General features: G+C 51.4%; 1 protein-coding gene across 1 annotated transcript in view; it reads right to left on the reverse strand.

Moving 5' to 3' along the window:
• MOV10L1 (Mov10 like RNA helicase 1) overlaps window positions 1–9876 on the reverse strand; it is a 44383-nt gene extending 34507 nt beyond the window's left edge. The window contains exons 1-5 of the mRNA XM_060164921.1: window positions 9780–9876; window positions 7971–8155; window positions 3073–3235; window positions 1653–1765; window positions 1044–1231 (exon numbers count right to left, since the gene is read on the reverse strand). Coding sequence (XP_060020904.1) covers window positions 1044–1231; window positions 1653–1765; window positions 3073–3235; window positions 7971–8155; window positions 9780–9876 — 746 coding nt within the window. The remainder of the gene's footprint in view (window positions 1–1043; window positions 1232–1652; window positions 1766–3072; window positions 3236–7970; window positions 8156–9779) is intronic.
• Window positions 9877–15982: the final 6106 nt, after the last annotated feature.

Consider the following 15982-nt stretch of genomic DNA (forward strand, 5'->3'; position numbering starts at 1 on the left):
ACAGAGCCAGCAGGGAGCCGAGGCCCCGGTTCGGCCTCCAAGATCCCGGCACAGATGCCTGGCAAACAAGCGCCTGCTTGGCCTCACATCCTCACACCCCTGGGCCCATCAGATGGACTGAAGCCAGAACTCCCGGGCCTCCTGGGCCTTCCCGGTGGAGGGGGCAAGGGTATGCATCTCCCGCACTTCGCTGTTATGAGGACGGGCAGAGTCATTCTCCAAAAGGAGAGCAGGTCCCGTGGGGCAGGAGGCTGTGTCCACCAGACAGCCTGGTCACGGCAGGGCCCACCTCACCATGTTCCCCTTCTGCCCACACCCCGGTCCCAGCACATCCCTCCCAGCTGCGCCAGGCAGCTCAGTCCTCCTGAGATGGGGCTCCCCTGCCTGCCCGTCCTGTGGCTCATGAGACACTCCCCCCTGCAAGCAATCTGCTCCGCTGAGGAGATCAGACAATAAACAGAAGGACTTCAGAAACCATGTAACGAGCTCCCTGAGACGAGCACTACGGAGAGAGAGCAGCAGAGACGGGGCGGGAGCTCAGGAAGGCCTGCCGTGCTGCATAAACACGCGTGTTGGAGGCAGGAAGTCACGGGCGCACAGAAGGAAGAACCAGATACAGGAAATTCAGTAATTTTAAGAACCGACCAGGACTTCCCTGGTGGTCCAGTGAGTAAGACTCCACGTTCCCAATGCAGAGGGTCCGGGTTCGATCCCTGGTTGGGGAACTAGGTACTGCATGCGTGACACAACTGGCATAGCCAAAATAAAACAAAGAACTGACCACGTCCAACGTGTTCTACAAAATGCCAACACGTGAAAGAACACAACACACAAAGCCCACGAAAATATGGAGATCATCACCATGAGCTATCAAGAGGCGGCCTCTCACTCAGCCTTCAGGTAGCTGTGAGGACCCCCAGCCCCCACGAGGGCTCTCCCTCCAGCCCCGCCAGCTCAGGGCCTGGACGGTCTGCTACCTGCCTTGTTCAACCGGCTCTCAGATGCACCCCAGGCCCCCGCCCCCCGAGCCGCCGCCTCCTCACCGCCTCTGCACTGGGGTCACGCACAGGGCCCTCCACGTGTAGCACGACTGGCTGCTCTCCACCACCACCGCGCTGACCACGTCGTGCCTCTGTGGCACGTAGCCTTCCGGGAGCTTCAGGGAGTCCAGAGTGAAAAAGATGTAGTCGTTGATCACCCCATTCCTCCCACAGAGGCTGGACACGCAGACCTGCAAGCACAGCACCAGACGCTGGCAGTGTGCAAGGGGCTGCCGCAGCCAGTGAGGCTCAGGCCTGGTCTCGGAGGAGGAGCAATGCCCCCAGCGGGACCGGCCAGGCAGGGAGCGGGGCCCAGCGCACACCTCCACCCGCAACCTCAATTCCCTCCTCTGTTCCAGTCCCCACTCCCCAGACCACAGCCGTTGCTACGAGCGAGGGCAGAGCCCACACCCCACTCCACGCATCCCCACCATCAGACGCTTTAACACTCCTCGTCCCTTCGTGACCTAGAATTTAACTATGTGAGTGTGCAGGCCGGCCGCCGGTGACCTCGGTAAGACATCAGGGTCTTCTCTGCCCGAGACGGACCCTCATTTATCCTGACCTCCCATCGCACCCAGGACCCCGGGCCGCTCGAGGCTCAGCACCTACCCGGTCCACGCGCTTGTACCTCAGTGGCTTCACCGAGATGGCCTCACTGCTCCACGTGCCCGGCCGGATCCAGTACTCGGCCTCCACCCAGTCCCCCTTGCAAGGCTTGAAACCTCCAAGGCAGGGAAACCGGGCATGTTACTTGGTAATGCAACATCAAAGTGTACAATTCACTCTGCAGTTATGTTTCTGTTCTGAGACACACATGACTGGTTGAGAAAGGTGCTCTCTGTTCCTGTTAGGAACCAGCGTATCCACCTGGATTCTCTTCCAGGTTTACCCACGCCAACGGAGCAGAGGCTGTTACGGGCCAACCTGTCTTCCTGCCTACAAGGCAAGAGCAGGGGACCTGGTTGCACAGTGTCAGGGCCCCATCTGATTTCAGATACTCCCCAAAGTTCAAACAAAGAAACACGTAACAAAGTGTCATCAACAACTGCAACCAAGTGGGCAGAATGGCAGCCCTCTACCCACAGCCCTGGCTCCAGGAGGTATGGGAACGTGTGGCACCCCTGTGCCAGCCCCTTGCAGACACTGTGAGTACCCTCCCCATCGGGGGCACCCAGGGTGCACGGTGACACAGGGAGGTGTGCTCAGACCTGAGGCCTGGGCGGCTACGGGTATCCCAGCCCAGGAGAGGGAGCCCCTCGCTGTGCCAGGGAGCTGGTAGGGTGGCCGGGAAAGCGGGGAAACGGCAGGGGCAGTGACGTGAGGTGGCAGCCAAGCCGTCCTGACGTGAAGCGGGGAGAGAGTGGTCTGGACAGGTTGGGCGTGGCACGCGGTGTAGCCACAACCGGTGATAACCTTTTGGTTCTTTTGTAATAAACATTTTTGCAGCAGTTAAGCTCAAAAAACAACAGTGCCTAATGAAATATGGAGTTTGTTTCTCAAGAAAGCTGGTGACGAGCACACAGCAGCCCAACCATCTGCGGACACTGCTACTCAGCAGCGGGGCCGTGCTGCACCACGTGCAGCGGCACAAAGCCACCGGAGGCAAAGCTCCTGGAGCACCAGCTTCCAGGTCGGTGGGTGTTTTAGGCAGACTGCCAGAGGCACAAAGGCAGCCCAGCTACAGAGCACCCCCAGCAAAGCCACTGCTCAAACACACAGACCAGAAGGGAAAGGGCAAGGCTGGCTGGTCCATACAGGGCAGGCCTGGGGGCAGAGCAGGGGGGCATCTGGGGTAAAGAGCTCCAGCCTCAGGGTGGGGTGGGGTGGGGTGGGGTGGGATGTCAGAGGCCTGGGATGAGATCCAGATAGGAGGAACCAGATGTTGGGCAGAGGCTTTAAGGGCAACACTCTGAGGACCTGGCAGATGAAAACCGGTCCCTGGTCCATCTCAAATCTCGTTATGAACATTAAAAAAAAAAACCCCACAAAACCTAATTTTAAACATGAAACAGAAACGCATCCCGTGTACCTTCACACACACTCTCCAGGGAGAAGTACGTGGTCTGGTTGATGTAGCCGGCGCCGTCCATCAGCGAGGTCACGCAGCCGACCAGCACTCGGGGGCTGGAGTCGGACAGCCCTCTGCCGTGCCTCTTGCTGTTGTCTTCCCATTTATCTGAGACGGCTTCCACCTGCAAGACAGGCAAACTGCTACTTAAGACATACTGAGGACTCCAAGGAAAGCAAACCTCTGGCCAAGACCCCCTTATGAACAGAGGCAAAAATCTTCAATGAAATACTGGCAAACTGAATGCAGCTGCATAAGAAATGCGTTGCACACCACGATGGAGGGGGGTTTACCCCAGAATGCAAACGTGGTTCAACAAATGAAAATCAGTCAGTACCATCCAGCACACTGGTAGAACAAAGGAAAAAATATATGATCATCTCAGCTGATACAGAAAAAGCATCTGACGTAACTCAACACCTTTACACGATAAAAACTCAATCCAATAGGAAGAGACTGGAACTTCCTCAATAGGATAAAGGCCACGTGTGAAAAACCCACAGCTCACATGACACTCGGTGGTGAGAGACTGAAAGCTTTGCCCCGAGGATAAGGAACAAGGCAAGGATGCCTGTTTTCACCACTTCTGTTCAACATAATACTGAAAGTCCCAGCCAGAGCAATTAGGCAAGAAGAAGAAATTTTAATATCCAAATTGGAAAGGAAGAAGTAAATTATCTACTTATAGATGACATGATCTTACACACAGAAAACGCTAAAAAATCTACAAAACACCTCTTAGAGCTAATAAATGAATTCAGCAAAGTTCCAGCGTATGAAATCAATATACAAAAATCAGTCGTATTTCTATACACTTGCAATGAACAATTTAAAAAAGGCAACTGAGAAAACAATTCCATTTACGATAGCATCAAAAAGAATAAAACACTTAGGAATAAATTTAACCAAGGAGGTGGAAGACCTGTACACTGAAAACTATAAAATGTGGCTGCAAGCAGTCAGAGAAGACACAAATAAATGGAAACACATCTCACGTTCACGGATTAACATTAAGACGTCAATACTACCCAAAGCGATCTACGGATTCAATGCAATCTCTATCAAAATCCCAATGATGTTTTTTGCAGAAACAGAAAAACCCATCCCAGAATGCATATGGAATCTCGAGTAATGCTGAATAGCCAAAACAATCTTGAAAAGGAAGAGCAAAGTTGGAGGACTCACACTTTTTGATTTCAAAACTTACTACAAGGGCTTCCCTGGTGGTGCAGTGGTTAAGAATCCACCTGCCAATGCAGGGGACATGGGTTCAAGCCCTGGTCCGGAAGATCCCATATGCCGCAGAGCAACTCAGCCCATGCGCCACAGCGACTGAGCCAGCGCTCTAGAGCCTGCGAGCCACAACTACTGAGCCCACGTGCCACAACTACCGAAGCCCACACACCTAGAGCCCGTGCTCCACAGCGAGAAGCCACCACAATGAGAAGCGCATGCACCGCAACAAAGAGTAGCCCCCGCTCGCCGCAACCAGAGAAAAGCCCGCGCGCAGCAACAAAGACTGAATGCAGCCAAAAAAAAAAAAAGTAAAAAACCAAACAAAAAACCCAAAAAAACTTACTACAAAGCTACAGTAATTAAAAGAGTGTAAAGACAGACAAAATACCAACGAAATAAAGAGCCCAGAAATAAACCTTCACATATCTGGTCAAAGGTGCCAACAAAGGTGCCAGGACCCTTCAAGAGGGAAAAGGTCTTCTCAAAAAACGGTGGTGGGAGAACTGGCTCTCAGCGTGCAGAAGAATGAAGTCAAACCCTCATCCAATACCATATTCAAAAATTAATTCAAAAATGGGTCAGACTTAAATTTAAGAACTAAAACTATAAAACCCTTAGAAGAAATCACAGGAGAAAATCTTCATGATCTTGGATTAGTTAATGATTTTTTTAAGTGTGACATCAAAGGCATAGGCTATTAAAAAAGGATAAATTGTACTCCATCAAAATTTAAAACTTTGGTGCATCAAAGGATATTATCGATACTAAGAAAAAGTTAAAAAATTCACAGAATGGGAGGAAATATCTGTAAACCACATATCTGATAAGGGATTAATATCCAGAATATATAAAAAAACTTCTACAACTTAACAAGAAAATAAACAACCTGATTAAAATATAAGCAAAAGAACTGAAAAGACATTTCTCTAAAGAAGATATATAAATGACCAATAAGCACATGAAAAGATGCTCAACATCACTAATTATTAGGGAAATATAAATCAAAACCACAATCAAACACCCCTTCACATCCACTAGAGTGGCTACTATCAAAAAATGGGAAAATAATTCAAGTTGGTGGAGATGTGGAGAAACTGGAACCCCTGTGCTGCTGGTGGGAATGTAAAATGGTGCAGCCACTGGGGAAACTTTGGCGTACCCTCAAAAAGTTAAATATAGGATTACCACATGAGCATGCAATTCTACTCCAAGGTATAGACCCAAAAGAATTGAAAACTGGGACTCAGAAAGGTACTTTTCACAGCAGCATTACCCACAACAGCCAGAAAGTAGAAACAACGCAAGTGCCCAAAACAGGTGAGTGGAGAAACAAAATGTAATCTATGCATACAATGGAATATCATTTAGCCATAGTAAGGAATGAAGTTCTGATACATGTTACACGGATATGCCTTGAAAATATTATGCTAAGTCTAATACGGCAGACACAAAAGGACTAATATCATACGATTCCACTTACATGAGGTACCCAGGATAGTCACATTTATAGAGACAGAAAGTAGAATAGTGGATTATTGTTTAATGGGTATAGAGTTTATATTTGGGATGATGAAAAGTTATGAAAACAGACAGTGGGTATAAGCGCACAACAACATGAATGTACTTAGTGCCACTGAATGGCATTAAAAAATTTAAATTAAAATTAATTTTATGTTATGCATATTTTACCACAATAAAAAAACCTGAATAAAAAATGAGCAAACAAATCCAGAGGGTAGAGCAAACGAGCCAATTCCACAACTTTCACAAAGGAAGTCAGTTAAAACTGTTAAATGTTGGTAAATCAAGTGATTCAAGCATCTTCCAGAAGAGCTAAAAACAAACAAGGCAAGTACTTGGCCTGCGGAGTCCAAGTGCAGGTGGAGAGCAAGGAGGAAGCGCCTGTTCCTCGCTGGCGGCACGTTCCCGGCCACAGCGGCCCTGCAGGCCCTCCAGCCACCACACAGACGTTCTACATTCGCGCCGTCCAATTTGGTGCCACCAGCTACGTTCAGTGCTTGAAATGTGGCTCGTGAAACTGAGGAATTAATTCTAAATTTTATTTAATTTTAATAAATTTAAATTTAAATAGCCACACATGGCTGGTAGGTGGCATTTACTAAAATGTAATGGTAACAAAGTATGTCTTGACCATTTTAAAAAGTAGTGGAGCTCAGTAAATTTGCAAGATACCAAATTACGTAACAAAAAAAAATCAACAGATTTCCTAGAGGGAAAGAAAAAGATTGATTTGAAAATACAAAGAAAAATTATATTGATAATGGAACAAAAACATTACAATTCTCAAAAATAAACTTCACAAGGAATCTGCAGAACTGAAGTGAACAAAAGAACACAAAGGAAGGCTTAAATAAGTGGACAGACATAATTTGTAGCTGGAGAAGACCTGCTATGATCCACACGTCTCTTGACCTAAATGGATCCACACACTCAGTGCTGGTCTGGGTGAGTCTGAGCCCAGGAGGAGAAATGGCAGGATTACTCTAACGTTTATCCACATCGAGGGGAGAGCCCAGAGAAGTCCATCCACAAAGAGGAGGAAGAGAGAAAACAGCCTGCCACCTGAGGACACAACCGTGCCACGTGGGCCACGTGCAGGCATCAGAACCGACAGGGTCCAGACGGGGTCCCAGGCAGATGGGATTCTGGTGTGTGAGAAAGGGACCTTCCCACTCAGTAGGAAACAGGGGACCACTCAGCGGATGACTGGTGCGCTACCGGGGAAGAAACGTCTGGCTCCTTCTTTCAGTCTGTACATCCAGTAAGTTCCAGGTAAATTAAACATTTAAATGTCCATAAATTTTCACAGGAAAACCTGAGTGCATGTCGAATGAAAAGTGGGAAAAGCCTCTCTAAGGATTCGTACAGAGCCCGAGAGCCACATGGAAAAGACAGACACGTTAACTACATAAAATGAGACTTTATAAAACAAAGTCAAAAGATGATCTTGGGGGGAAACATTTGCAACATTTTCATATAATAATTTTGCTTTAAAAAGTCTAATTTCCAAAATGTAGAAAGTTTAATTTTAAAAAGTTGAACCCAACAAAAAAATGATAAAAGGACACTAAAGTAACTCATAGAAAAAATGTGAAAATTTAATCTACTTTAAGGCTTAAGTGCAAATTAAAATTATAAGATCCCTTTTCAAAGTGATTGGTGCAGATTTCCAAGATCAATAACGTCCACATCCTTTTGCCAACGTGGGTAACAAGTGTCTCATCCTGCCCCTGAGTATGATTACTGCAGCGTTACTGAAGGATAATTTGATGATAACCATTAACACGTTAAATGTGCACATACTCTCTGACTAACAATTATACTTCCAGGAAATCAGAGTACAAAAACACAATCTTTTTTAAAGAAACACTTGCTGAATAGTAGAGTTCATTAATTATCTTGGCTAACTGGATAACAAAGGATCCAAATAGTTATTTTTAACAATACTTTTTTAGAAGACTAGAAGAGTAGATACAGAAGTGGTAACAGTGTTTCTCTCCATGGCATAAAGCTACAGGTTGTCTCTGACAGGTAACTGAACAGGAGGACAGCGGCGTGAAGCCCAAGGTGTAGAGAGGCTTCCTCATGAACTCAGGCCTTACCCGGATTGCTTTCAGTCCATTCGACACCTTATTTTCTTCCACAACCGCAATAACTTCCTGTCCAACATTTAGAAGCACTTTGCTAGTCAAAGCCTCATTGGAGAAGTAGATCAAATCATCAATCATGCCATAATCGCCGCAGTACCTTGTCACGACACCCTGGACAGTTTTCAACTTGGTGTCACCTAAGACGGGTAAACAGAGAGGTTATATTGACCACAAATCAAGTGCACACTACAGTTAAGCCCCCCAGAGCGTCCGTGGGGCTAGGAGCCCTGTGGGCTGAGAACCTCCCTGGGGACTGGGGTGCTCAGAAAGCAGGGTTTTAGAGGCAGACTACCCAGGTTCCTCCCAGGGGCACAGGCGGTGGGCTCGATGGGGAGAGCCCATCTGCACCTGACGGCCAGCTCTTCCCCAGCCATCTGTGGAACCTGGGCTAGGGCTTTAACCACCCCGTGCCTGTCCTCACTTGTAAAACGGGGACAGTCATGGTCTCTGTCCGAGAGAGCTGTGTGAGGGTTACTACGTGACAGGCGCGTGCAGTGCGTAGACCTCTGAGTGGCTGGCACAGGCTGGGGGCATCGTAAACTGCTGTTAGCATTATAGCAGCATCAGGGGAGTGGCTACTGCGCATCCTCATCACCGCTGTTATCAATACCACCAGCAGCACGGTCAGGCGATTCTGTGTTATTTCACCAAAGCAGGCGCTGGAAGACGTTCTGGGCCTGGCGGGCAAGTCTGGCGTAGAGCAGGGCCTGCCCTCATCCACTCAAGAGACCCCGGCCAGAACCCGTGCTCCGAGTCCGCACAGCACCTCGTCTGCTCCTTGTCAGACACAGAAGACACCCAAGTGCCCAGGGCACGGCCCAGCCACGGAAGCCCGCGGAAGCCTGGCTGGAACTCCGACTGCTGTTCAAGCCACATTTAACAGACAAGATCCGCGGACGGACGAAGCGACTTACTCCAGGCGGCAAAGAGGCATTAACAACTCTGGGCAGAGATGGCTGTTAGCGTGCTGCCCCAACAAGTAACTCCACGGCTGACGTTCTGGCTTCTCTTGCGGAGAATTTCGTCTTTTCAGAGGTTAGAGAAGGCAACTAGAGAATCACCACCCGGCGTTCAAGTCTCAGATGCAAAGAGGAATTGGGAGGAAATGCGAAAAGCCTTGGGGAAAAGCAACCGTGTAATTCGGGGTGCAGGGAGGGACGCTGTGGCAGAAACAGAAGTACGTACAGCTTGTACTTCAGGAAGATGGGTTCGAAAACAATTTCAAGTAAACAGGAGGAGGATGCCACGAGACTCTAAAATGACAGTTTAAGACCGCCAGGTTACACTCTTCAGAGCTGTCGAAGCACACAACCGCAAGGGACACTGACACAGAGAGAACGGGAAGCCGCGCAGGGACGACGTGTCAAGGCGCTCCCGGCGCATGAAAACACAAAGCGGAAACAAGGAGGCACAGACCCCAAAAGCCGTAAAATGCTATTACGTACTGAGAAGACCTATTTAAGTTACACTGCAAAGAAGAGATCATCACGGGACAGACACGCCTCAGCTTCGAGTCAGAAAACAAGCAAAAGCTCTCAAATCCCGATCTCGTCACACTAACGCCCTGGGACCCGGCTCGGACCACGCTCCTCCCCCACTCCCGCCCCACCAGGCGCAGGAACCAGGCTTTGAGGGCCTCAGCGGCTCTCACTACGTCACCAGCCGCCCCACCCCCACCCCCGCGCCCGTCCACAGTCCCGGGCCACCGTCTGGCTGGGCGGCCTCAGGGGGCCGCGCGTACCAGCCCTTCCCGCGAGGCACCTTCTGCGAGCTTGGGCCCCGGCGGCCCGGCCTCCTCCTCGGGTTCTTCCGCCCTCCTCCAGAAGAAGGCCACCAGCTTGCCCGCGAGGTGCAGCATGGCCCGGCCGTTCGTCTCCGCCGCCCTAGGCGCCCGCACGCGGCACGCCGCTCCCGCTGCCCTCAGCCAATGGGGTTGCTGCGGCCGAGCCTGCGCCTGCGCGCCCTCGAGCTTGGCCAATAGGGTTGTGGCGCCCGCGCCTGCGCCCACGCCTGGTCGAGCTCGGCCAATGGGGGTGTTGCACGCGCCAAGCCTGTTAGCTGCGGGTGGTTGGCGGTTGCTGACCGTTAGTGCGCGGCGTGGGAGTGACGTCATGCCTGGAGCTCAAGGCGTGTGCTGGTGGGCAGGGCTTCGCGCAGATGGGCGGGGCTTCGCCTAGGTGGGCCTCCTTCCGTCCATCGGAGGAGCGGGGAAGGCAGAGCATCTCACAACTCGGTGCTGTTAGGTGTAGCTTTGGCAGATATGCTTTATCAAGTTGAGGAAGTTCCCTCTGTTCCTATTTTTCTGAGAGTTCTTATCGCGCTTGGGTGTGGAATTTTATCAAATGCTTTTTTCTGTATCTGTTGAAGTGATCATTGTCGTTTTAGGGTGTTAATGAGAGTGACTCATACTGATTGATTTTTCAAATGTTAAGCCACCCGTGCTTTTCTGGGAACACTCAACTTGGTCATTGTTTATTATCCTTTTTGTGTATTGATTCAACTTGGTAATGTGTGGTCAAGGGTGGCATCTTTGCTCCTGAGTGATGAAGAAATTTTCACATATTGAGGTGTGGGGAAGTCCTTCTGGCTTATACCTGATTTGGCTTGAACTCTACGCTAACTAGAACAGCCTGCCTTGTGGCCTATCAGACATACATTGTACATCTGCTTTAACAAATTCAATACATTCAATAGTTAAAGGGCTATTTAAGTTACCAGTATTGAGCAATATTGCATAAACTTTGGTAATTTCATCTTTTATGGGATTTGTCCATTTCATCCAAGGTGTCAAATTATTAGCATAAATTGTTCACAGTATTTCCTTACCATCCTTTTTATGTCCGTGTGATCCACTGTGATGAACCATCTTTCATGCCTGATGTTGGAAATTTATGTCTACCCTCTTGTCTTCATCAGTCTAGCTACAGGTTTATCAGTTTTATTTGTCTTTTCAGAAAACACCTCTTGGTTTCATTGGTTTTTCTCTATTCGTTATTTCCTGTTTTTGTCTTCTTCGTCCTCCCCCACCCCTGCCCCCCTCTACTGCCTCTCTCTTCCTCCTCCACCTCCTTCTTCTTCTACTTTGATTTGTAGTTTTCTAACTTTTTAAGGTGAAAAATTAGATAATGAATTTTGGAACTTTCTTCATTTTTGATATGTGTTTAAAAGTACACATTTCTGTAAGCTCCGACTCAGCTGCATTGTACAAAATTTGACGTGTTGTATTTTCATTTTCCTTCAGTTTCTAATTTCCTTTGTGATTTCTTCTTTGAGCCATGGGGTTATTTTAGCGGTATATTGTTTAGTTTCTAAATATTTGAGGATTCTCCAGATATTTTTCTGTTAATAATTTCTAATTTAATGTTGTCATGGTCAGACAATGAAACTTGGATGAATTAATTAAAAAAAATGTATCAAGGCTTTCCTCCTTGTCTCCTTCCACAAATGTTCCATGTGCTGTTGGAAACCATGGTATTGTTGGCTGGGGTCCAATTTAGCTTTGATGGGCATGTTTTTGTTCTCCTGGGTCAGATCCCTCAGTCTGATCGACAGCCTGGGCCTCGCCCCTCCGTAGATACACAGTGTAATTACAACCCCTTCCTGAGAGGTGGGGAGATACTTGTTCCTTAAATGATACGAAACACTGCTAAGTCCCTGTCTTGGGCTCATTGCTGGGAATACACAAGGAAGTGGGGAAGGCCCTGGGGAGTTACTGGATAAGTGGGGAGAGACGTCCCAGAACAAGAGCATGCGGCAACACGGGGGCTGGGAGCTGGGCCGGGCTTCCTGCAGGGTGCCAGAGCCAGGGTGACGTGCGTGGGAGCTTCCACGTCACAGGGCTGCCCCTCCCATCCAACAGCCCAAACCTCCCCTGGTTCTGGACTCTTCCACTCCACCTCATCAGCAGATCCACTTGACATCCAACAGACACCTCAGCCTCATCATCAAGACGAAGCTCCTGATCTCTGTCTTCTCCATCCCAGGTGAGGCAGCTCCAGCTGCACCGCTCAGGCCGAGAACCTTCCCGTCTCCCAAGCTCCTGCCCTCCTCGCCCCACGTCGCTGGGACGGCAGATCAGGTTGGCTTGTGAAAGTCTATTGAGAATCCTGTCACTTCTTACCACCCCCACCGCTCTACCTCCATCCCCGCCAGGACCTGCTCTCACCTGCTGCCCCGCAGCCTGTGCTCCTCCCAGCTGGACTCTTCTGCCCAGAGCTTCCGAGCAAGTCCATCTCAGAGTCAAAGCCAAGCCTGTCTCCATGTCCACAGGTGCCTTGTCCCTGGAGGCCTCACCTGCACCTTACCTCATGTGATCCTCGTGCCCACCATCCTCCAGCCTTGCCACCTCAGGGCCTTTGCACCTGCAGCAACTCTGCTCCCTGCCCGCCTCGCCTCCTTCCCAGTGAGGCCTGCCTTGTCTCCCCAGGTAGCACCTTCATCCCCTCCCTGGACTTATTTGCTGTCACAGAGAGAGTCAAGTACGTCACCATAGAACACACCCATTTATTCTTCTTGTGTGCGCCTGTCCCCCCATTAGATTGCGGACTCCATGTGAGAAGGACCGTGGCCTGCCCTGTTCACGTTGCAGATGTTTGCTGAACGGCGAGGTGAATGTTGAAGCGTGAGCGGGACCTCGGCCGTGGAAGACAGAGGAAGCGCTCTTGAGGAACCATAGTTTGTGTGAGGGATCGGGGCTTGTTCTAGAAACTAGTGTTGCCGCCAGAAACGAGGAAGTTCTTCCCAGGACGCTTTGGGCGGGGTTTGTCCTACGATCTCTAATTCAAGGCAGCTTGTTTGATTTCTTAGAGAACAACTTTGGAAAAGCACAGAAATGGTGAAACCTGCTTAATGCTTTTCTTCAAACAGAGAAGTGAAGAGTTCCATTGGTTGGACATTTCCTGCTAGCTCCACTTACTGCTTTAAAAGACAGTTAATAAGGAGGTTTGGGAGGTTTTTCAATCATTTAAAATCCCTTCTTGACTTCACAGTTTGTGAAAATTAATTCTAATCCTTCTTGATTGGTTGATAAACGAAGACAACAGAGCATCCCATGATGGGAAACTGAAGCCTTTGCTCAAGCCTGATGTGGGCTTGTGGTCTGAGGAGGCAGTTTTGCAGAATGCTTTGGTTTGAGCCATTTAAGCGCTCCTGTGAGCACAAAGACTGGTGCTGTAATTGTGGGGCGCCAGTGTCTCTGGGCAAAGTGCCCTCCCGTCCTTTCCCTCTGCTTGGTGAGCAGAAAGAAAGGGCACAGCGGGACCCGGCGCTGCCCACAGGAACCCGCGGGTCAGAATCCCAAGCAGTTCAAGGGCCAGGTCAGCCACGTTGAGCGCAAATGTGTGTGAGACCTTGTGTTCCTTGTGTGATCACAGGGGATGGAAAAGGGCTGCCGGAAAGGATGGAGAATAAGGCTTTGGATAAAAATGTTTGTTTCCAAAACAGGCACCCGGCCCTCCAGCCCGCCAGGATCCTGTGCTTGGTGCAGTTCTGCACTCGGGTACACCTCTTCTTCCGAGATGCCCACCCCAGCGCCTGCAACCTGTCTGCCTGCAAGGGACCTGACGAGGCCCCTCTGCTCCTGGCGGGGTTGGCGCAGGATGGAGCGGAACTCTGGGCCAGCAGTTATACAACCACCAAGAACTTTCCAGGATCCCTCGCTTCATGACCTCATTGAAATTCAGGAAGCGGTCCTCCTTGCCCGGCTTAAGTGCAGTTCTGCCAGGCTTTTGTCCTGTCTGTGAATAGTTCTTGCTGGACGCCCAAGGCAGGGTGACTCGGTAACAGGAGCCCCTCACCCAGAGACCGGCGCTCCCACACCAGAACCGCCGCAGAGGTAAGTGTGCAGACGGGAAACCCTCGTGTGGAGCACATCTGTGATCTCTTGTCCAGTTTGGAGTTTGGAGTAGCCAGCACATCATGAGACTCATAAGTGGAGCTGCCAGTGGAAGTGAAATTGAGGGGGCGGTGGGAGGGCGAAGCGCTTAAAGCCTGAAGTCCTGCTGTGAATCTAGACTGTTCAGGTTCGTTTTCCTGGGAACGTGATTTTATGCACTTGTGGAATTAACTGCTTATTTTCTTCTTACAGTACTTCTATACAAATGATATCTCTTTTACTGAAAACAACTTAAAAATAAGTATTATTGAAAATCACTTCTTTGGGAGTTTTTTCAGCGTGATCAGAAGTGAAATTTGTAATCTTATCACAAATCAATAAGTGGTGGCGTGGTGAGTGCAGCGCTGCGGCCGCTAATGTCAGCCTTTGCCCCCCGGCAGCGCCATGGCCCGGGAGGAGCTGGGCTACGACCGGATGCCCCCACTGGAGCGCGGGCGGCCGGATGCGGGGAGCTACGCCCCGGACACCAAGCCCAGTGACCTTCAGCTGTCTTCCAGGCTGCCCCCGTGCTTCAGCCACAAGACGTGGGTCTTCTCCGTGCTGATGGGGGTGAGCAGCTCCGCGCCAGGCCCACGGAGACACCGTCCCCTCCGGGGTCCGCTGCCTGGGTGCTGTTCCCAGATGGCCCGGGGAGGAGCAGCCCCGGGCTACTTCTGCCTCTGAGAGACTCACGGGTGCCGATGTGCTTGTTCGCTCTGCTCTTTGAGTTATTTTCCTCAGCTGGTGAGGCTCTGTCCTGCTGGCCCTGCTGGCCTCTGGGCCGTGGCGGCTCTGTGTCCTGGCAGGGGTCGGACAGCCCAGGGCCCACGCTAAGCCTGCCGGCTCATGTGTTGTACCAGGGCGGCCTCCACGACCCTCACCTCCTGGGGGTCTGCAGTGGTGGGGAGGAGGGGCCACGCTCGCAGGAGGGGCCTCTGGGGGGTGGACAGCAGGACGGCGTCCTGACGCAGGAGCCCAGGGCCATGGGACCAGGGAAGGCTGAGGGGCCAGGGGACAGGGCCAGCAGGGAGGAGAGGGCAGGCCTGAGGGGACCTTGCCTGGGGTCCCGGGACGTCTCCCTTCCGATATGCTTGGATAAGCACTTGGACGACAGAAGAAGCCCTTTTGGCCCAAGCGGGCGCGGTCACCTGGGCTGGCCACTGGACGCACCTCTCTGTGGGCAGGAGCTCGGGGGTCAGCGTGCCAAGGGCCGGGGTCCAGGATCCGGGCTGGGGTCTTGCCTCTCCCTGGGTCCCGGGCTCTGTGGGCCAGCCCCGCGGCACCCTGGTGGTCCTGCCCACCCTCTCCCCAGCCGCTACCCTGTGCCACTGAGACGGGAACTCCCACTGTGTGGGTCGAAGAGGTCACTCCTCCCTCCAGCCCCCGGGTGGGCGGTGGGCGGTGGGCGGCTGGTCAGCCTCCTCTCACTCCCAGGTCCTGGACTCTGTTGCCCGCAGCATCCGGTGGCCACAGCCCTTGATCCCGCTGCCCTCTTCTCCCTGAGGGGTGCGCCTTGGCCTCCCCCACCCCCCGGGCCCGCGGGCCCCAGTGCCCCCATTCCATGGGGTGCGCACGGCCCTCTGCCCACACCCGGGTCTGAGTGACCTTATACCAGTGACTTCGACCCCGTGACCTCACCCTGTGCAGTGAGTTTCCATCTCTGGTGCCTTGAGCAGGATGGGGTTGTGTGCTTGGCTCTGTGCCTGGACCTGGGGGGCCCCGAGGCCCCTGACATTGCACATGTGGGGTGAAGGCGTTTTCTGGGGAGTGGAGCTGCCATTTCTTGCTTTGAATTTTGACAGAGTCTCCTGTCCCCCAAATAAGTGTAGATGCCCATAACCTGCCCTGGGGGAGGGTGGGCGGCTGCCGTCCTGCAGGGAGGAGGTCTGGCGGGATCCAGGCGGGGATGTCGGTGTTGCACAGAGTTAAGCTGTGGTCAGAGGGCTAGTTGCTCAGCCTCCGCGTCTCCAGGCCTGACTGTGTCGTCGCTCAGCCTCCGCGTCTCCAGGCCTGTGTCGTCACCCGAATGTGTGCTGCTGTCTTGCAGAGCTGCCTGCTTGTGACCTCGGGCTTTTCCCTCTACCTGGGAAAC

The sequence above is a fragment of the Lagenorhynchus albirostris genome, chromosome 11 (assembly GCF_949774975.1).
Source record: "Lagenorhynchus albirostris chromosome 11, mLagAlb1.1, whole genome shotgun sequence".
NCBI classification, from domain to species: Eukaryota; Metazoa; Chordata; class Mammalia; order Artiodactyla; family Delphinidae; genus Lagenorhynchus; species Lagenorhynchus albirostris.